The following is a 21,764-nucleotide window of genomic DNA, read 5'->3' on the forward strand; positions in this document are numbered from 1 at the left end:
TAAGGTTCACAGCAAAAAAAAAAAAAAAAGTGCGATATATTTTAAAATCACGTCCTAAAGCAGAGGCCAGATTATTTATTTATGTATATGTTTATTAGTACTTACACTGATTTAGGCTATGCTGGGTGTTTTGATATGATCATATCCTGCCACTTTTGTGAGTATAAGCACTCAGAATGATCCGCATTTAACAACAAACATACTGAACCACTAACGCTGATCCTCATGAACGCCCATTTGTTCCAGTTTCGTTTTGGGATTCGTCTTTAGAGTCGGGCGTGTTTGTGAAACGCATTCCGAGTGAAAATACAGAAGAAAGGTGCAAAAAGCTGTGCTTTGTCTTAAGATGTTTCTTTTAAGATACTCGACGGCCGTCATCTGTGCCGTGTTCATCGCCACAGGAGCTGTTTCAGGTAACTTATGTGTTTTAGGCTACATGTTTGCGTACATTTATTTTCAAGATCTGATGTAAATTATCTATAGTTTCTTTCAGTATGGCTATATAGGTCACGCAATATGATATTCAAACTCATATTAGACACTTTTAACATTGAATAAAGCACATAATCAGTAGCTAGAGCTGAGATTATAACTGTCATAGTTTGTATCTTGTTGTTCCAGTCGTGACGTCGCAGAAATAGAAACCGTCTTAAAAACAGAAATTTAGCGCATGTCGCAGTCGAGTGCGGCTAGTTAGGACAAAAACTCAGATTATGGTAAAGTTTGTTCCTCAAACATCTCTGTAATGATCAGTTATGATATTACAGTTTTTCTCAATTGCTTAAACGCATTTCTTGAAATTATGCCTCTCTTTTTTGCGAAACTATAACAGATCTGTAACTTCTAACTCAATTCCCCGAACTTACTATATTCAGGTCAAAATGAAGCTCTCCACTCAAAACAAATCAATCTTGCTGAAAAAACAAAACAAAACAAAACAAACTTTGCTCTCAGACATGACACACAAACCCTCAAAAACACACACACACTACAACACAGTTTTACACACTGATGAAATCAATTCAAAACAATACTACGAAAACTGCTAATAAGAGTTGCTTGGGAAAATAAATCACATGATAAAACAACAAATTTATGCATTTGCAAGTGTTATAATCCTTAATTTATTGTACTGTAGGGTACTGCACAAAACAGCAAACAACAACAAAAATAATTATTCTGCCCCAGCATCCTGTCTTTGATGTGGGACAGGCCAAACAACCTCCTCGACGTCACAGACTAAATTGGTCCTGGATAAGCAGCGGGGGTAAAATCCTCTTGCATGCCTGACCCAACCCTGGCACATAATTAACTAAAATATATAAGACTGTTTGTTTTATTGCCCTTCCTATTTCTCTTCCATGTTGTTGTTGTCGTCGTCCTCCTTCTTCTCCTCCTCTTCCTCTTTCACCTCCTACTCTTCCTCTTCGAAATTACACATTACTGTACGCGGGATATTGATTGAAAAAGACCGGATAGGATTCACAGTTACACTTTTACTAGTGGTCTGAAAACAAAATATCAAGATAAAAAAAATAAAATAAAATACATTACAAAGTCATTTTGAAATAGAAAAGAAAAAGAAATATGGGTAAAGGTGGAAATACAAATGAGAAAGTCCGTTGTCAGAACTCTTGTGTTTGTCTATATATACTGTCTGACTTTGGCCCTTTTATCTCCATCAAAGGTTCTGATTGGTGTGTGATAAGTTTTGACTCCTAGTGTTTCCACTTGGGTAATTGTGTGCTAATTGAGCCCAAACTTTGCAGACTTGAGTGAACAATATTGAATGCTAGTGTAACAAATTTAACTTCTCTAAATTGGAGTCTCATTGTCACCAAAGGGTTCTTTTAGGGAATCCTGTTTCAACAAATTTACCAATCACCAATTCCACCAAACATATACAAAACAAAAACTCTCAATGAGCAGTGCATATATTAATTGACATATACTTCAAGCAAACACAATTCAACACCACAGCACAATAAACAGCACAATGCATTGTAAATCAGTAAATTGAGTCCAAGAGGCCTATGTGGTTACCAATAAAGAGTCCATGATTCCAATGAATTCATACATAATCAAATACCAAACTCGGACAGTCCACCACAAAAAAGCGGTCCAAACAAAGAAAACATCCTTGTTAGCTGAAAAATAGTTCTTGACAACATTCAGAAATTCTTCACGACAATGTGCCAGGTAAAACTTTAATCTATGACATTGGCACCGGTGAGAGCAAGGCACTCCCCAGCTCTTTTTGTTTGCCAGCCTCTCAGCGCATCCCCTCACACCATGTGCCATCTCCATAAATCAAAATGGCTGCCCCCCTTACCACTTCCTGGAAAAAACCTTTTACCATAAAAGTCCTTCATATTCAAATTCAACACATCAACTCCCCCCACCCACAAACTAATACACAAATATAAATAACAAAACAAACAAACCATTTCCCCCCCATGATTTGAAACATTCGGAATGATTTACATAGTTTAATATTTGTAATGAACATAGTCTAAATGAACATATAGTTTTGTGGCCGTGTCACAGAGTCCCCCCCCACCCCTGAATTCAGAAGCTTTCGAAACCGGATGGGCTCTTACCCAGACCAGGTCATCCACCTGAAACTGCATTTCTCTCCTGCGGGTATTATAATACCTGGCCTGTCTAAGTTGTGCCTTCCTTATAGATCTTCTGACTTCTTCAGCAAGTTGGTGTTGTCTTTCAATTATTAAATAGGAAGTTTGAGAGGGGTTTGGTGCATATCGAATTAATCTTTCTAGAGGTCCTTGCAATGGCCTTCCCAGAGTGAGCTCTGCAGGAGTCATATTAGTAGTTTCATGCTTGGCATTATTTAATGCAAATCGAAACTCTGCCAGCCGCTTATCCCATTCTCTATGGTTCTCTCCCACATAAGAAGCCATCATGGTTTTCAGGGTCCTATTAACTCTTCCAGTAAGGTTGGTTTGGGGATGATAACTAGTGGTTAGCTTTTGACTCACACCCCAGTTTTTGCACATATCAACCAGAAGTTGGCTAAGGAACTGTGGGCCTCAATCTGAAAGAATGTACTTGGGCACTCCCCATCGATTGAAAATTTCATCCTTCAAAATTTGACAGATGCGTGGTGTTTTACTATCTCTTAAAGGAAAAAGTTCCACCCATTTTGTAAAGTAATCAACCACTACCAGAAGAAATATACTGCCCTTTTTACTTCTTGGAAATGGTCCCATAAGGTCAAGGCCAAGCATATAACCTGGCTCATTTACTTCGGTTGATTGAAGAAAACCCTGGGGTTTTGTGTTGGAAGGTGTGTATCGCTGACACACAACACATTCTTTAACATGTTGCCACACATCCTTCCGCACTTCTGGCCACCACGCCACCTCCAAGATTTTCAATAGGGTTTTCATCCTCCCCAGGTGAGCTCCCAAAGGATTATTGTGAAAGTAGTCAATGAAAGTGAGGACAAGTGACTTGGGCACCACCAGTTGGTATTTGCCACCACCAGCATATGGCATAACTCGATATAACAGGCCCTGCTGTATTTTCCATCTCATCCGATTACTTGGTTCATTTTTCATATCTACTTTAGCCATTAACTCCTTTATGTGCTCGTCCTGTTCTGTGCTTCTGCAATCTCCGCCAATGAGGTGGGCAACTCAAAGTTCCCTATGGAAGTCCTTTTATCTACACACACTGCCACCATTGCCTGTTCTTGACTGGACCTTGACAGAGCATCTGGTACAACATTCATTCTCTCTTTCCTGTATTGAACCTGGAACTGGAAACGTTGCAATCTCAAGGTCCATCTGGTAAGTCTGGATGTTGTCTTTGGAACATTAAAAGCCCACGATAATGCTGCGTGGTCAGTATAAACTACAAAGGGTACCCCCTCCAAGTAGTGATGCCACTTTTCTACTGCCCATACGACAGCCAGGCACTCTTTCTCTGGCGTCGAATAGTTTAATTCTGCTCCCCTCAGACATCTTGAGGCATACGCAATAACAAATTCTTTATTATCAATCTTTTGCGTAAGTACTGCTCCCAGTCCGGTAGCACTGGCATCAGTTTGTACTTGAAAGGGACGTTGAAGATCTGGTTGGGCCAGCACAGGGGCTTGCTGCAATGCAGCTTTCAGCTTCTCCACACTCTGTTGACATTCTTCGGTCCATGTCCAGGCCACCTTTTTCTTTTGCAACTTATATAAAGGAGCGGCAAGCTCAGACAGATGCGGAATAAACTTGTGGTACCATCCAATCAGGCCCAAGAACCTCTGCAATGAAGGAAGATCACAAGGAATGGGATAGTTGTTAATAGCAGCCGTCTTTTCTGGATCCACTTCCACCCCTTTTCCTGAGACCACATGGCCTAAGAATCGCAGCTCAGTCTTGAGAAAATGGCATTTCTTTAAGTTCAAGGTCAATTTGGCATTGTGAAGTCTACGAAAGACTGTTTCAAGATCTTGAAGATGCTACTGTTTGGATGGTGAGTACACAATGATATCATCAATGTATACAAAACAGATGCTGCCTCTCAACTCTCCTAATACCCTCTCCATAAGCCTCTGAAAAGTAGCTCCTGCATTCTTGAGACCAAAGGGCATAGTCAAGAAATGATATAGGCCAAAGGGGGTTATAAAAGCCGTCTTTTCCCGGCTATCCTTCTCAACTTCCACTTGCCAGTACCCCGATTTCAAATCCAGTGTGCTGAAATATTGTGCTCCGTGCATCGATTCTAAAATATCATGAACAAGAGGCATAGGATATGCATCCTGAGGTGTCTTGGCATTTAAACACCTATAATCAACACAAAATCGTAGGCTTTGATCAGGCTTAGGCACAAGCACAACTGGAGATGCCCAAGGAGATTGTGAAGGCTCAATAATGCCATCTTGGAGCATCTTTTCAATCTCTTCTCGAATGATTTCTTTTTTCAAAGGTGAGACACGATAAGCTTTGCACCTTACTGGAATAACATCTGTGGTTATGATCTGGTGAGTGGCCGGATTTGTTCTCCCCAACTTGTCAGAACAAAGAGAAGGCCATGCCTGTAAAAGCTGCTGTATCTCCTCAGGATTATTCTGCATCACCTCATCCTTGATTGATAACCCCAACCCATTTAGTGGCTTAAGCACTTCGGAATCAAGGGGTAATGCCATATACACATTGACTACCTTTTCCTCCTGCTGGCTCCATAGCTGCCCCCCTAATGACTGGCGAAGAAATGGAAACACAGTCATTCGTCCATCCACCCACAGCTCATAGCTATGCTCTCCCACATTTAATCATACTCCAGTTTGACTTAAAAAATCCAAACCTAAAATAAGGGGAAAGGCAAGCTGTTGATCCGACATGAGATAGGTGTCAACAGTCCACAACATCCCATGCCACTCATAAGTTACAGGGACTCGGCCTTCCGAGGTCTGCACCTTGCCATCAGCTAGCACAAAATTCCTATTAAAATGCTTCTTCATTAGTTCACCTGGTTTTGCCAGTGCTTCCCACACCTGTCTCTGCATTAAAGTGAATGTGGAGCCAGTATCTAAGATAGCTTCCACTTGCACGCCGTGAACTTTCAAAACCACACGCAACAATGGGGGTGTGGCAGATTGCACTAGAGCAAGATGTTGAGTTTGCCCGGACAAGGCTTTAGGGACACTGACATGGCGAGCAGTCTGATTTTTTTTTCCTTTTTCACTGACTTTAAGCTGATTTATTTTGGCCCAATAGTCTCTCTTGGAATTAAGGTCTCTTTCCACCATTGATCCAACTTTGACTAACTGCTCCACTGTATGCACAGCACCCCTTAAACTTCCTGCAAGAGAAGGGTTACAGTTATTTAGAATTCTTCGAACCACCTCTTCCTCTGGAAGGTCAGCTTTCCACTTCAAGCACAATGCCCTATAATCATAGGCAAAATCTCTAATATATTGATCTGGACCCTGGATCATATCTTTCAGTTGTTCCTCTACCTCTGTGAGGTAATCAGTGGGAAGGAAGGCCCCCAAAAAGGCTCTTTTAAACCCAGCCAAATTATAGATCTTGTTCCTTTCTGCCAGCCACCAACTCCTGGCTGGCCCAGTAAGAACAGCATTTAAAGTGGCAACCAATTCGGTGTGTCCGACATGTGTCTAAGCGTCAAAAAATTTTCACAACGCTCAACAAACTCCATTACGTCACTGGTTTCTCTAGTTTTTCCAAACCTAGGAAATTCTAAATTTATTGGGGGTTTCGCATAAGAAGCAGCTGGTGCAGACATATACATTCTCTCACTATCTGAACTGACAGCTCCAACAGGAAAACGTGTCATGGGAGTGCTGGTTTTTGTGATATGGGCAAGTTCCTTTCACCATTGCTCATCCCGCCTTCGGAGACACTCTATAACTCCTCTTTCCAGCTTAGCCAACGATCTTTGCACAAAAGTTTCAATGTCTTCAAAACGTTGATTCATTGCATCTCTGCATACAGCTTCACGATTCAAGGCACTCTCATTTGACGTTCGAAGATTATCTTTCAGTGCATTAATTTCAGCATGTAATGCTTGAACCGACTGAGAAAGACTAGATATGTCAGTACTCCTCCCTTCCCCACTCCCTACAGGATTCACACTTGGTTGAGCCTCTTCATCACTTTCCTCTACAGGGCTATCAATATACATCCCACTTAATAGGGAGCTTATTTCCACTACAGATTCTCGATTTCTGTACGCGTCTCCCCTAGAGGCAGGGTTAAACGGAGCAGGGTTAAAAGGAAGGGACTCTGCCACACCCACATTATCTACTGAAATCACCCCTACTTCAGGATTAGAATGATCAGTTTCCATTGTGAATATAAAACACTATAACCACATGATAACTCAAATAATACAACTGAACATCAATTTACTTTGACAAGAATAATCCCCGTACGGGCCACCATCTGTAACAAATTTAACTTCTCTAAATTGGAGTCTCATTGTCACCAAAGGGTTCTTTTAGGGAATCCTGTTTCAACAAATTCAATAGTCATTTTATAGTCATTCAATCACCAATTCCACCGAACATATACAAAACAAAAACTCTCATTGAGCAGTGCATATATTAATTGACATATACTTCAAGCAAACACAATTCAACACCACAGCACAATAAACAGCACAATGCATGGTAAATCAGTAAATTGAGTCCAAGAGGCCTATGTGGTTACCAATAAAGAGTCCATGAGTCCAATGAATTCATACATAATCAAATACCAAACTTGGAGAGTCCACCACAAAAAAGCAGTCCAAAAACACTGGGCCCAGCCAAAAGGCAAAAAGTGTGAAAAACAAAAAGTAAAAAAAAACGGATCAGGCTCACCCGTGTTATCTTCTCAGGGATTCCTGGATTTCCCTGGCCATGCCACGAAAAAGAGCGAAAAGCAATCCAGACATGATCCCGAACAAAGAAAACATCCTTGTTAGCTGATAAATAGTCTTTGACAACATTCAGAAATTCTTCACGACAATGTGCCAGGTAAAACTTTAATCTATGACATTGGCACCGGTGAGAGCAAGGCACTCCCCAGCTCTTTTTGTTTGCCAGCCTCTCAGCGCATCCCCTCACACCATGTGCCATCTCCTTAAATCAAAATGGCTGCCCCCCTTACCACTTCCTGGAAAAAACCTTTTACCATAAAAGTCCTTCATATTCAAATTCAACACATCAACTCCCCCCACCCACAAACTAATACACAAATATAAATAACAAAACAAAAAAACCATTCCCCCCCATGATTTGAAACATTCGGAATGATTTACATAGTTTAATATTTGTAATGAACATAGTCTAAATGAACATATAGTTTTGTGGCCGTGTCACACCAGTGCTTTCTAAATTACCACATGGTGTAAGCACTGAGAAATGTAGGGATTTGTGTGTAGAGTTTTGCATGTGTTAAAGCAGGGGAATAGTGTTTATAGTTCAGGGAAATGGGTGTTTTTCTTTATACATGCTTCCACTTGGCTCTGTCTTTCAGAAATATGATGTTTCTTATCACTGTTATGCTGACCATACACAATTTTATCTTCCTGTCAAGTCTAGTAATGGAAACTCTATTGTAAATCTTATTTCCTGTCTAGAGGAAGTTAAAATCTGGTTGTCAGAAAACTTCCTAAAGTTAAATGAAGACAAAACTGAGGCCATTGCTTTTGGATCATCATTGTGCGTCACTACTCGAAGCCAGCTAGGTTCCTCGTCTTTAACACTGCACAAGAAAGTCAACAACCTAGGTGTTGTATTTGATTCTGATCTACTATTTGATAGGCAGATAAATTCTGTCATCAAGGTAAGCTTCTTTCATCTCCGATCCATCACCAAATTAAAACAGTTCCTTTCAAAGAAGGACCTAGAAGTAGTGATTCATGCTCTAATTACATCACAGCTTGATTACTGCAATTCACTATATATGGGACTATTTCATTCCTTTAAACATTGTTTGCAGTTGATCTAGAACATGGCAGCTAGACTTTTGATGAGCACTAGGAAGAGAGCGCACATTACTCCTGTTCTCACTTCCTTGCATGGGCTACCAGTTAAATACAGAATTGATTTTGAGGTCTTGCTGCTTGTTTATAAAGCTCTGGATGAAGACTCATTTATTCTCTTTAGCCTATGGTGTGGCCTGAGATTTCTGGGGGTATGTTGTTGTTGATGGTTTATCTTGCATGCTTGTATTTCAATTTTATGAGTTTTTATTTATGTGTTGGTATTTTTTATATTGTAATTTGTTTTATATATTGTACAGCACTTTAGTACAGTGCTTGTTGTTTTTAAAGTGTGCTTTATAAATAAATGTGAACTTGAACTTAATTCCTTTGAAAATAAATTGAAAATAAGCAAATAACATTATAACATTTTTTTTTTTTTTGTGCCCCTGATCTGAGTCATTGAATATTGACCCCACTGGTTCTGGGTTTTTTAGCTTGTTTACTGTACACATTGTCACATAGCAGCTTTTAGACATTGTTCTGATTTATGTTATAAGTCAAAAACAACATGGAGGCAGCTTCTTGTAATGCAAATCCAGTGGAAAATCCCCCGGTGTGGGCATGACATTTGCTTGTTGAATTTCCTCTAACATATTCTTTCATATTTCATTAGGTGAAGATCAGACGAAAGCAGTGGGTGATACAGTGTCTTTTCGTCCAACCAACATGAATCCTCCGGTCACCAGCATTATATGGAAACACAGAAGCAGCAGTGGAGTTGTTTTCAAAGTGGCTGAATGGGATGAGGATGGTTTTGTCGTCCCGAATCAGAGATTTAAAGGCATCACAACTCTTGATGAGAAAACTGGACAAATCACTATAACTAATTTAGCTGTCGAACATAGTGGAGTTTATACCATTGACATCAACAGTAAAGAGCAGGAACAAAGATTCACCTTGAAAGTGTTGGGTGAGATGATATTGATTATTATATTCATTAATATTAATACAAAAGCTTTAGATTTTTATGATGATCTTTTTTACTTAACATATAATACAGAAATAGAATCCATAGAATATGGATGCACACATAAAACAATGCTGCAAGATCACCACTCATCCACCAGAATCTTGCTACTTGTTACTCATTCTGTCTAATAATAATGTTTCTGTTTTATTGTTGTGTTTACATATTTAAAGCAGAAGTTCACTTCCAGAACAACAATTCCAGCCTGGTCTCATTGTTTATACGTAGGTATTTATACGTAACGTTCGGAGGCACAAAACGTACATTTTTGTAAGTTTTTATTGATGCTGAAATGTACAATTTAGACGCATTTCAACGTTTAAAACGTACAAATCGTTGCGTAATTTTATTTAAAAAACGTAAAATATTTGTGCATCTTTTATTTAATTCGTCTCAATGGCTTTTTGTCATTTTATTAAGTGATTTAGATTTTTAACCATCTTAACTTACCCCCAAACCTAAACCTACCCATTTTATAGCAAATATAAAAGATATAAAACGTAACTGATCAAAATATGCAGGGAAATTACCATTTTAGTAACAATACAGCATTAAAATATTTTTATAGTCACTAATCCCACTCCTGCCTCTAAACCTAACGTTAATCTTAACTCTCTCTGTACAAAAACATGGCAGACAGAAAAGTGCAATCACATTCATTTATTTATTGCAAAAACGTACAGCAATACCCAAAGTATTTCAAATGATGATGCGTTGCAGCTGCAGTCTTCTCTGGCGGAATACAGTAGGTTTGTTTGAGGTGCACAGCAAAAAATTTAAATAGTTAATCGGTGAAAATATCATCCAAATTATTATCCTGATCCACTCCGTGAAGGCGGCGCCCGCGTATCTTTCAAACACTTCCCACCAGAAACACGGCATGTCTGTGACGAATGCAGGCGAGAGCCAATGAGCGTTCGGTTTTCCTGCCATAAAACCTGTAGTCTCTTGATGCGGCAGTATTTGAATTTGTAAAATACACTTCAGCGCGGGTTTATTTGCTGTTACTGCTGGACTCACTGCTCGGATGGAGATGAAGATCGCCGGATAAAGTCTTGATTTTGGGTCTGTTCCTCGCAATCGTATGGATTCTTAAGATCTGGATTATAACGCACAAATAAAATTGTTGCATTTTGTAATTATGTTGCGTGTTCGGTACGTTTTATGGTTCTATCACAGCATGTCGGAGAAAACGTCTTATGTGTCCCACCACAGCAAACTAAGTAAATATTACATGGATGGTTAAACGATTGCAGAAATGTTATTTATTTTAAGGGTTTAAAGCATAGTCTTGTTTAACATTATGTATACCTATCCTTGGAAATGAACTGGCAGCAGAAATCACACAGAACAGAATGAAATGTTATAATTTCATATTAAATAAACTAAAAGTGCAACTGAAAACATAAGGCCATTGGTATGGCAATTAAAAACAACGATAATAATTTAATTAATGCAGCGATTTCAATATGCATATGGATGTGGTTTTTTGGTGTCCTCAATACGTAGTTTTGTACATTTAAATGCTAAAAATACGTAAGTATTTGTACGTTTAGATGCTGAAAATACATCAGTATTGTACGTTTTACTGCCTGTAAAAGTGTAAGTAAATGTACGTTTTGTGGAACCACATTTTACGTAAAATACATACGAATTGTCATGAGATCACGTTGACAATTCACAAATAATTAACTCACTCCCTTGTCATCCAAGATGTCTTTCTGTCTTCAGTCGGAAAGAAATTATGGTCTTTGACAAAAGCATTTCAGGTTTTTTCTTCATATAATGGACTTCAGTTGTGCCCCCGAATTTGAACTGCAAAAACGTAGTTTAAATGCAGCTTCATAGGGCTCTAAATGATCCCAGCCAAGGATGAAGGGTCTTATCTACTGAAATGATCAGTTATTTTTTTCTGAAAATAAAAATGTGCTAAACACATAATAGAAATTAATGTAATTTTTTGTTCAATGACATTTCCTATATAAAATATTCAGATGTCATACTATGGCCAGATATTGTACATTATGGGCTACTTGCTATCCGGAAACTACTGACAGAAATGTGTTCACTGACTTTTCTTTCATATTTCATTAGGTGAAGATCAGACGAAAGCAGTGGGTGACACAGTGTCTTTTCATCCAGCCAACATAAATCCTCCGGTCACCAGCATTATATGGAAACACAGAAGCAGCAGTGGAATTGTTGTCAAGGCGATTGAATGGAATGAGGATGGTTTTAACACCCCAATGCAGAGATTCAAAGGCATCACAACTCTTGATGAGAAAACTGGACAAATCACTATAACTAATTTAACTGTCGAACATAGTGGAGTTTATACCATTGACATCAACAGTAAAGAGCAGGAACAAAGATTCAGCTTGAAAGTGTTGGGTGAGATGATATTGATTATTATATTCATTAATATTAATACTGTAAAAGCTTTAGATTTTTAGGATGATCTTTTTTACTTAACATATAATACAGCAATAGAATCCATAGAATATGGATACACACATAAAACTATGCTGGAAGATCACCACTCATCCACCAGAATCTTGCTACTTGTTACTCATTCTGTCTAATAATAATGTTTCTGTTTTATTGTTGTGTTTACATATTTAAAGGAGAAGTTCACTTCCAGAACAATAATTCACAAATAATTTACTCACCCCCTTGTCATCCAAGATGTCTGTCTGTCTTCAGTTGGAAAGAAATTATGGTTTTTGAGAAAAGCATTTCAGGATTTTTCTTCATATAATGGACTTGAATTGTGCCCATGATTTTGAAATTCACTCACTGCTCTTGAATGAAGAACTAAGAATCACCTACTGCACCTGGTGTTTGTCACATAGCAGCTTTTAGACATCATTCTGATTTTTATTATAAGTCAAAAATGACAAGGATGCAGCTTCCTGCAGTACAAATTCAGTGGCAAGGGTTGGATTGTTTTGGGCATGAAATTTGCTTGTTGAATGTTCTCTAACATGTTCTTTCGAATTTCATTAGAAGGTGAGATAAAAGCAGTCGTGATACAGTGTCTTTTCATCCAACCAACATGAATCCTTCGGTCACCAGCATTATATGGAAACAGAGAAGCAGCAGTGTATATGTTATCAAGGTGATTGAATGGGATGATGATGGTTTTGTCATCCCGAATCAGAGATTCAAAGGCATCACAACTCTTGATGAGAAAACTGGACAAATCACTATAACTAATTTAGCTGTCGAACATAGTGGAGTTTATACCATTGACATCAACAGTAAAGAGCAGGAACAAAGATTCACATTGACTGTTATGGGTGAGTGGATATTGATTATTTACATTTTTTTAACACAATATTGCTGTAATGATTTTTTTTACATTTTAGATACTTTTGGGAGACTCATTTTAACAGGACAGATGGTATGTGAATTAGGACACAGCATAGATCTCGAATATGTAGGAAGAGATGATGTGTAGAGACCAGCCAGACACTGTTTTGCAGCAGTAATGCGCTTGGATAGGATTAAGCGCTCTGATTGACAGGTCTTGATTTGCCATGCCCCAGAGAATATGGATACACACATAAAACAGTGCTGGAAGATCATTCATCCACCAGAATCTTGCAACTTGTTGCTCATTCTGTCTAATAATAATGTTTCTGTTTTATTGCTGTGTTTAGACATTGAAGTATTTTTCATGCAGTAAAACACTCAGATCACTTGTTTTGGAGAGGTTTTTAGTCTTTTGATAAAATGGCTACAAATGCCGTAATTTTTAAAGGGTCATGACATGAGGAATTAAATTTGCCTTGATTTTTTGACATACATGAGGTTCCATCAAAATGTCCTATAAGTTTTGTATCTTAAAATGAAGCATTTATTTTATCCAGCTCCAAAAACTCATTTTGATATTGGGTGGACTATGAATAGATCACATTTCTTCAGACACTGCGACAGTTGGGATATGACATCACACTCTGCATGATCTTCTATTGGTCACACTGTTTCATGTGTTACAAATTCATAGGTCCACAGTCTCCCAACACTTGACTTCATTTTGTTTTGTGTGTGGAGTCTGTGGTCTGTTACAATTTTTCATTGTTTCTTTCACAGAGCGGGTCCCCAAACCTGTGATAAAAACAGAGAAGATCGAAGGTAACCCTGTTGTGTATTTAAGATGCGAGTACAGTGAAATAATCATCTGGAAGAATTCTGCTGGAGAAACACTGATCGGCTCACAGCTGGATCAGAAAGGAGAGTCCATTGCAGTTCAATTCACAGGAAATCCAGAAAACTTCTACACATGCACACTAGATAACGGCGCAAGTACCGAGACCAGTGATCCGGTCTATGAGAGAGATCTGTTTAAAGGTAAGACAGTGGAGTGACACCATACAACACATAAATCTGTAAGTACCTAGATAAATATAATTAGATTATACAAATACAATTAATCTGTAATGCAAGATGTGATTTTTATCAGTAGGCATGTCCCAATCAGGCTTTTTTGTGCCGCCGACCTGAGTCACTGAATATTGACCTCACTGGTTCTGGGTTTTTTATCTTTTTTACTGGACACATTAGCTATGTTTCCATCACTCTGTTTTTATGCACATTTTGAAGTATCGCATCAGATATGAGTGATGTAAACGCCACATTTCGAATAAAAATACCTTACTTCACAAAAACATTTTTACGCTCGCTTGAGGTGGTTTTTGACTTGTGCCTCAATACGCATTAAAAAGTTGTGTGACTTTGCGCTATGGGATGGCAAAACCCATCTAACCAGTGGACCGATCTTGTTTGACAGCATTTGAAATGTTGTTATGGTCATTCTGAAATGCCTGAGCAAAGTCTGTTGTCAAAGTATTTCTGTATAAAACCTCCCAGAACTGTCTTACATGACTGCATTCCCAAACAGCAGGCATCTACCTCCGAAAGAAATGATCACGTTTATTGTGTTTTATCTGCTCGCTCTGAGGCGCAAATAATTTATTATATATCAAAATGACTATATTTAGTGGCTTCTCCTGCTTTTCTTAGTAATATATAGTGTCAGTTTATCAGGAAGTGACAATTTTGTTCTCTTTGACTTCTTGTATGGAAGCGGTGCTTATTCGCAAATGTTCTATGCAATATTTCAATTTTTGCGCACAAGTTAAATTCGCAACTTTGGATGGAAACCTGGCGTTTGTCAGATAGCACCTTTAAGATATTGTTCTGATTATTATAAGTCAAAAATGACAAGGAGACAGCTTCCTGCAGTACAAACTCAGTGGAAAGGGTTGGATTGTTTTGGGCATGAAATTTGCTTGTTGAATGTTCTCTAACATATTCTGCATATTTCATTAGATCAAGGTGAGATGAAAGCAGTGGGTGACACAGTGTCTTTTCGTCCAACCAACATAAATCCTTCGGTCACCAGCATTATATGGAAACACAGAAGCAGCAGTGGAATTGTTTTCAAAGTAGTTGAATGGGATGATGATGGTTTTGTCATCCCGAATCAGAGATTTAAAGGCATCACAACTCTTGATGAGAAAACTGGACAAATCACTATAACTAAATTAACTGTCGAACATAGTGGAGTTTATACCATTGACATCAACAGTAAAGAGCAGGAACAAAGATTCAAATTGACTGTTATGGGTGAGTGGATACTGATTATTCAGATACTTCAAAAGGCAATTTTTTTTAACATGATATTTCAACAGCACAGATGGTATGTATAGGACACAGATCTTGAATATATGGGAAGGGATGATGTGTAGAGACCAGCCAGGCACTGTTTTACAGCTGAAATGCGCTTGGATAGGTTTGATTGCTCAGATTTACTGGTCTTGATTTGCCATGCCCCAGAGAATATGGATGCACACATAAAACAATGCTGGAAGATCATTCATCCACCAGAATCTAACAATAATGTTTCTGTTTTATTGTTGTATTTACACATTTAAGTATTTCTCATGTTCAGTAAAACACTCAGATCACTTGTTTTGGAGAGGTTTTTAGTCTTTTGATAAAATGGCTACAAATGCCGTAATTTTTAAAGGGTCATGACATGAGAAGTTAAATTTGCCTTGATTTTTTTGACATACATGGTTCCATTAAAATTTCATAGCTTAAAACGAAGCATTTATTTATTCAAGCTCCAAAAACTTGTTTTGATATTGGGTGGACTTTGAGTAGATGAAAAATTGGGATATGACACATCAAACTCAGAATCTTATGATCTTTTATTGGTCACACTGTTTCATGTGTTACAAATTCATAGGTCCACAGTCTCCCAACACTTGACTTCCTTTTGTTTTGTGTGTGCAGTTTTTCTGTGGTCTGTTAAACTTTTTCATTGTTTCTTTCACAGAGCCGGTCCCCAAACCTGAGTGACCAAAATTAATGGTCAAAAACAGCACATCATGACCATCACATGAGGAAAATCATGAGAAGAGACTTCGTGAGTGGGTTCCCCCACCCAGGACAAAGGCCAGACTCCATCTAGACCTTTTGTTCCTCACAGAGCACGTCCTCACATTCTTTTACATATGTAGATGCACCAAAATGATCTCAAAATTACTTATAAACAAATATCCATCTATTGCATAACTCCATATCATGTATGTAACCTATACATTTGTCTATCATGTTATAATCTCTCATTGTGTATATCATTTTGAATAACTGTTGAATAGTTTATAGGTCTATAGTCGTATCTACTATGTTTGTTCACAGCAAAACTATCAGTGTTAAATAAACTGTGAGAGTTCATTTCAACACTATCCTCGTGTTTACGTATTTAATTGTCACTGCCCAGTGTTAAATAAACAGTATTAAAAGTGCTTACAAATTAACGCTGCCTCAGAGTTCATCATTTAACCCTAATGGAGTTCATCCAACATATCTTATCAGTGTTAATCAAACTTTTTCTAAAAAGATTAATATAACTGTTAGCTAAGCAGGTAAAGGAATTAAGGTGTAGAATGTGTAAAAATAAATCCACAAAGCAAGGTATGTTTACATATGATTTATTTATTAAAACATTGTAAAGCAAGCTTTTAAATGTCTTGTCTTTACATTCAATATCGTCAATACATTGAAACAACATTTTCCAACAATTAAAACATCATAATGTCAAAACAAAATGCAAAGGCACACGTTAATGCTCACTTTAGAAATCTGTCGTTGTGTGCTAATGGCGTTTGGACCATGCTGACGTTAGTCTCTTTTTTTCAGCATGACAATGTGTTTCTCTGCATTTTTTTAGCCAAGCAAGACATCCACTCCCACTTACAGCATTACAAAAGTGCTCCTGTAAAACTGAAAGAACACATCAATATAATAAAACAATAAACAGGTGAAATGTCGGAGTCAAGTATCAGTTAAAATACAAGAATTGTTCACCCAAAACTGAAAATACTGTCATTAAATGAGCCTACAATTAAAACGTGATAAATTATAGTAAAGGTTTATGAGTTTAAAAGTATTTGAATATATGTTAGTGCTGCCCTATTAAAAAAAAACAACAACAAAAAAGTTTTGAAGCATGGATGCTGGTTTAAGCTGGCCCTAAACTAGTCCTGAGCTCAAATGAAAGCCAGAGAGCGTTGGTTTCGAGCGTTGCACGTGTGTAGCGTGAACGCTAACTACACTTGAGCTCAAAATTTCTGATATGTATAGCATGATTGCGTGAACATTTCTGAGTGGTGAAAGCAATGGCTCTGTTAAGCAGTATATTGTGAGAGGGTTGTGTGTCACCACTTCCCAAAGATTCAAAATAGCCTGTTAATAATTAATAGTTTCCATTAACCATGGTATAAATATTGTTAGTTTACCCTATCAACCTTCTAGTAAAGCCAGGGCCAATTTGGTGCCCTAGGCAAGATTTTACCTGCTGCCCCTTGCCTCACAGACCATTTCACCAATAATCATGTTCAAACATTCACACCGACTCCGACACACCAACTGCACAGATATTTCAAGTGCTTCTGAAGATTTTCGAGGGATAAATACCATCAGCCTCCCCACAATTGATCGCATCCTCCGAAAGAACCAATTCTGGATGAAACAGGCAAACAGGTCCCTTTTGAACGAAACTCTGACAGAGTGAAAAACCAACAAGTGGAATATGTTCAGGTATGAGTTTTGATATTGTATGAAGTATTGTGTTCCATCACAGCATGGCAGTTTATGCTGCCATTTGTGCCCTCTTGAACTGTGGTTCAGGGAAGCGATTTACTCTACTGTGTTTTGTGTTTTGCAGAGAATCTTTGAGATTGAAGGACGGCCTGTTCCCCATGAAATTATCTTTGTGGATGAGGCAGGTTTTACAGTTTTTTTCAGTTGCTAACATCCTTTTGTCCAATCTCTAGTCACATTTTCAAAACTCTATACACAATTAGCACAACATCCGTCTGTTGTGACCATACCATTAACACAGTTTGTGTTGTTTTCACACAATATGCAATCAATTATCATGTTTCTAAAATGCTTACATTTTCTTTTCATACAATGCTTACCCAAAACCAAAATAATGGATCTTTTTAGTCTTATTTACAAATGCTTAAACACAGCATGTCAGAAATGAAGACCTAATGTTGCAAACCTTACATACAGTATTAAACTTCTACTTCTGCAACAACAACAGCTCAAAAGTACTGAAAAAATATAAAAAAAAAATAATGCCTGGCAGAGGGAGAGGAGTAGTTCAGAAAAACAGGAGAAGAGTTAGGAGAGAGGAGTAAGAATGTGTTGGACTGTGCATTTTTATGTTTTTCCCCCTTTACACATGTGAAACCTATGAAAATTCTTTTCTGTTGTATAGAAACTAGTGGTAGTGTTTTGACTGAATGACTCTATTTTGAATCAGGTTTGCTGTGTTTTGAAAGAGTTAGTATGTGTAGAAAAGGGTATTCAGCATTTTGAAATGTAGAGTTTGTATTCATTTAACAAAATGTGGTTTTGACCACAAAATGAACTATTTGGTTAATTGTGTGATGTAGGTGTGTTGCTGTGTTAAGAGTTTAGAAAAAGTACTTTAAGTATTGGTAAATGCTTGTTAGCAATTGAAAAAAACTGTAACCTGACCAAAAGGAGGAGAAGGGGGAGGAACATAATTGGCCATCGGGCTATTGTAAATGTCTCTGGTCAGTGTGGAGGGAATGTCACTACATGCGCAGCCATCAGCCAACGAGGTGCTCTGTTTCATGACTGGTTTACCAATAACCCAAGGTTTTCTAACATCTTTCTGCCTGCATACTCTCCCTTTCTAAACCCGATTGAGGAGTTTTTTTCGGCACGGCGGTGGAAAGTAAATGACAGAGAACCTTATGTTCATGTTCACCTGCTCCAGGCCATGGAAGAAGCCTGCCTAGACATATCAGTAGATGCATGCCAGGGGTGGATCAGGCATGCAAGAGGATTTTACCCCCGCTGGCTGGCTAGGGCCAGTATAGCCTGTGATGTGGATGAGATTCTCTGGCCTGACCCAGACCAAAGACAGGTTGAGGTGGAATAATTTTTTTGTACTGTATAGTACATGAATAAAAATGTTTTTTGAGGGGAAGAACCACAAGCAACATAACTTGCCAGTTTTGGAAATACTGTTTTAAATTTATTGCACTAGTGTGTAAGACTATGTTGTAGTGTGTGTTTTTGAGGCCTTGTGATGTCTGTGGGCAAAGTTTGGCTTTTCAGCAAGAGTGAATGGTTTTGAGTGTAGAGCTTCATTTTGACCTGAAAATAGGATGTTTGGGAAATTGGGTGAGACGTTATGGATTTGTGTTTACTGTTTTGAGAATACGAGGCATAGTTTCAAGAAATGCATTTAAGCAATCGAGAAAAACTGTAATTATTTTACCAAAAGCAACACTTAATAATATCTCATTTCAAAGCAAGGTTGTTTTACGATGACACGTAAGGATTGAATGTTGTGTCCCCACTTTTTGTCAACATTGTCAGACATTCATGTAAGTTTTCTAGTTTTACAATATTTTAAATCCTGAGAAAAAAAAGCATAAAGTCTGTATAAATAACCATACATTTTCACAAAATGTTCTGTTTTATTTTACTTTTAACCAAGATGTGGATTAAGACAAAAAAAAAATTCCCAGTTACATTTAAAAAGTTGATTTATGCCAACAATATGATAGGTTTTTATTTATTTATTTATTTATTTATTTATTTTATTTTGCAGGTATTGCATGGACTACTAAAATAGTATGTAGTGAACATGTCAATCATTTTAATAAAATTGTCTGCCAAAATGTAATGTTTTAAGGCATTTGTATAAGCAAACATTCAAATTCAGAAAGATTTATAGAGTCTTGGGAAGTATAAACACAGCAAACACACTGTAAAAAAATAAATGTATTTTTACAGAGAAAAAACAGTAGAATTTTACAGTCAAATCACAGTTTGATCAGAACTGTGAATTTCCATAAAAATGCATACATTGACACCAAATGTACATTTTACCTGTTGTTTAACTGATTATGTGTGTTACTGAAAAAAAAATGGCATTTTCCTTTAATTAAAAGTAATTGTTATGTATTAGTAACCTTACATGTCCTTAAAAAAACGTTAATATATCATATTTTTTCAGAGTTGCGAAAAATGTATTTTTACAAAGAAAAAACAGTAGAATTTTACAGTCAAATCACATTTGGATCAGAACTGTAAATTTCCATAAAAACGCATACATTGACTCCAAATGTAGCCTACATTTTGTCAGCTATTTAACTGATTTTAATAAGTGTTACTAGAAAGCGTAATTTGCGGCGGCACGAGTGAGATGTCCCCACCACGTTTTGCCAAAGCAGCGACTTTGTCCCCACCACTTTTTCAAACACCTCGCTGCACGGATGTACCCAATAACGATTTTAGGTAGCTGAGAATTCATATCATTCGTTTGTTAAATAGGTGATCAGGCGCTGGAATGTGTTGTTTCTGAAAACATACTGAGTGCTCGTTGCCGCCGTTATCAGTGGCTGAAGGCAACAGTTAGTGTTCCCTTGTGGCTCGTGCACAGTCTTCACAGTTCATGCGAAGGAGCGCTTCAATCAGTCGCTTAACGCTATTGCAGAGACCCTGAATTTGTTGTGGTGAAATCTCAAAATAAATGCACACAAACGTGTTTGTATTCTTGATATACAATCACGGATCAACATCTCTGGTTTTTATGATGAATATTTAAAATATATATATATATATATATATAATAGAGGTCAGACTCAAACTTAGAACCTCTGACTGCATCAACGAAGATTCAGCCACCAGCCCATCAGAAGGCTAATAACATGCATGATAAAAATTAGATCTGTCAATAAAATAAAATAAATGTATAATTAAAACCGTTGAATTGAAATCGTTATTGCACATACTTCATATAACACCTTCATGACAGAGGCCATTTACACTAGCTCCACCCACGTCTGGTTAGCGTAGACAACACTACAAAAATACAATGAGCTACAGCTATAGTCTCGGCTGGCGTAGGGTGTACGGCGTGAAGCCTTTGATACAAAGGACTGGTGTTCAAATCTTCTGTATGCGTAAGTGCTCTCTTTTCCCATCACATATAAAATCGAAAAGACATATAGTTTAATTAAAATGAAGGAAACATATATATGAAAAAAAAAATTGTGGAATTTGTGCGGAATTAAAAAAAAAACAGAAATTAAAAATGGAATTTAAGTTTATAAAGGCGAAGTACTACAAATGCATATACAGCGAGGTCAAACTAAAAAGATCATTGCCCAAGCCTATTCATTCATATCATGTATTCGGTAAACCCTGACAGTAGTTTTAAACACCAATACAGAGCGTGCGGCGCCACAAACAGGGCAAATGGTCCTAGATATTTTAAGGGCATACACTAATTTAACACTTGTATGGTTTTCCACAAAACACAGGGATATGTTCTATGTGCTCTTTAACAGCCCAACATTTAAAAATAAATAAAATAAAAATAAATAAAAATAAAGAAATAACAATTAAAAATGCTTTGAAAGTTACATTTTATTGCACCTTTACAAAATACACCAAAACAGAAAACAGCTTTTGTATTCTTAATCACATTTTATTGTCAAGGGCACTTCACATCAGGTCAAGTATTTATCTTAACATCAAAAAGTAAATTCCATTGCATTCACAATTTAGGAGGCATAACTACTCGTATTCATTTTTGTCCATTTACTGCTACATATTCCAGTCCACCATTGTGTAGTGAACAATGTCATAAAATAAGAAAATATACAAAAAAATATAGAAGTATTAAGACTAAACTTATTAAATTATGATAGTCAGAGTGTTGCTG

The 21,764-nt window shown here is 37.4% G+C and overlaps 1 protein-coding gene across 3 annotated transcripts; it reads left to right on the forward strand.

Moving 5' to 3' along the window:
• The first annotated feature begins 227 nt into the window (after positions 1 to 227).
• Positions 228 to 16,178, forward strand: LOC127160247 (uncharacterized). 3 transcript variants are annotated; one of them, XM_051102898.1, is made up of 6 exons: positions 228 to 413; positions 9,119 to 9,415; positions 11,567 to 11,863; positions 13,568 to 13,825; positions 14,807 to 15,103; positions 15,819 to 16,178. In XM_051102898.1, the coding sequence occupies exons 1-6, from the start codon at positions 347 to 349 to the stop codon at positions 15,839 to 15,841; spliced, it is 1,239 nt and encodes a 412-aa protein (XP_050958855.1). In that variant the 5' UTR covers positions 228 to 346; the 3' UTR covers positions 15,842 to 16,178. The 3 variants fall into 3 exon arrangements, with proteins under 3 accessions (XP_050958855.1, XP_050958856.1, XP_050958857.1); XM_051102899.1 differs by lacking the exon at positions 14,807 to 15,103; XM_051102900.1 differs by lacking the exon at positions 9,119 to 9,415.
• The last annotated feature ends 5,586 nt before the right edge of the window (positions 16,179 to 21,764 follow it).

Source organism: Labeo rohita, unplaced genomic scaffold (genome assembly GCF_022985175.1).
Source record: "Labeo rohita strain BAU-BD-2019 unplaced genomic scaffold, IGBB_LRoh.1.0 scaffold_304, whole genome shotgun sequence".
Lineage (NCBI taxonomy): Eukaryota > Metazoa > Chordata > Actinopteri > Cypriniformes > Cyprinidae > Labeo > Labeo rohita.

Bases quoted from the DNA above. Each gene is read 5' to 3' on its own strand.
- LOC127160247 (XM_051102898.1), top strand. From the start codon at position 347: ATGTTTCTTTTAAGATACTCGACGGCCGTCATCTGTGCCGTGTTCATC. The intron at 414-9,118 runs GTAACTTATGTG...ATATTTCATTAG, and splicing joins CGCCACAGGAGCTGTTTCAG to GTGAAGATCAGACGAAAGCA. The intron at 15,104-15,818 runs GTGAGTGGATAC...TTTCTTTCACAG, and splicing joins ATTCAAATTGACTGTTATGG to AGCCGGTCCCCAAACCTGAG.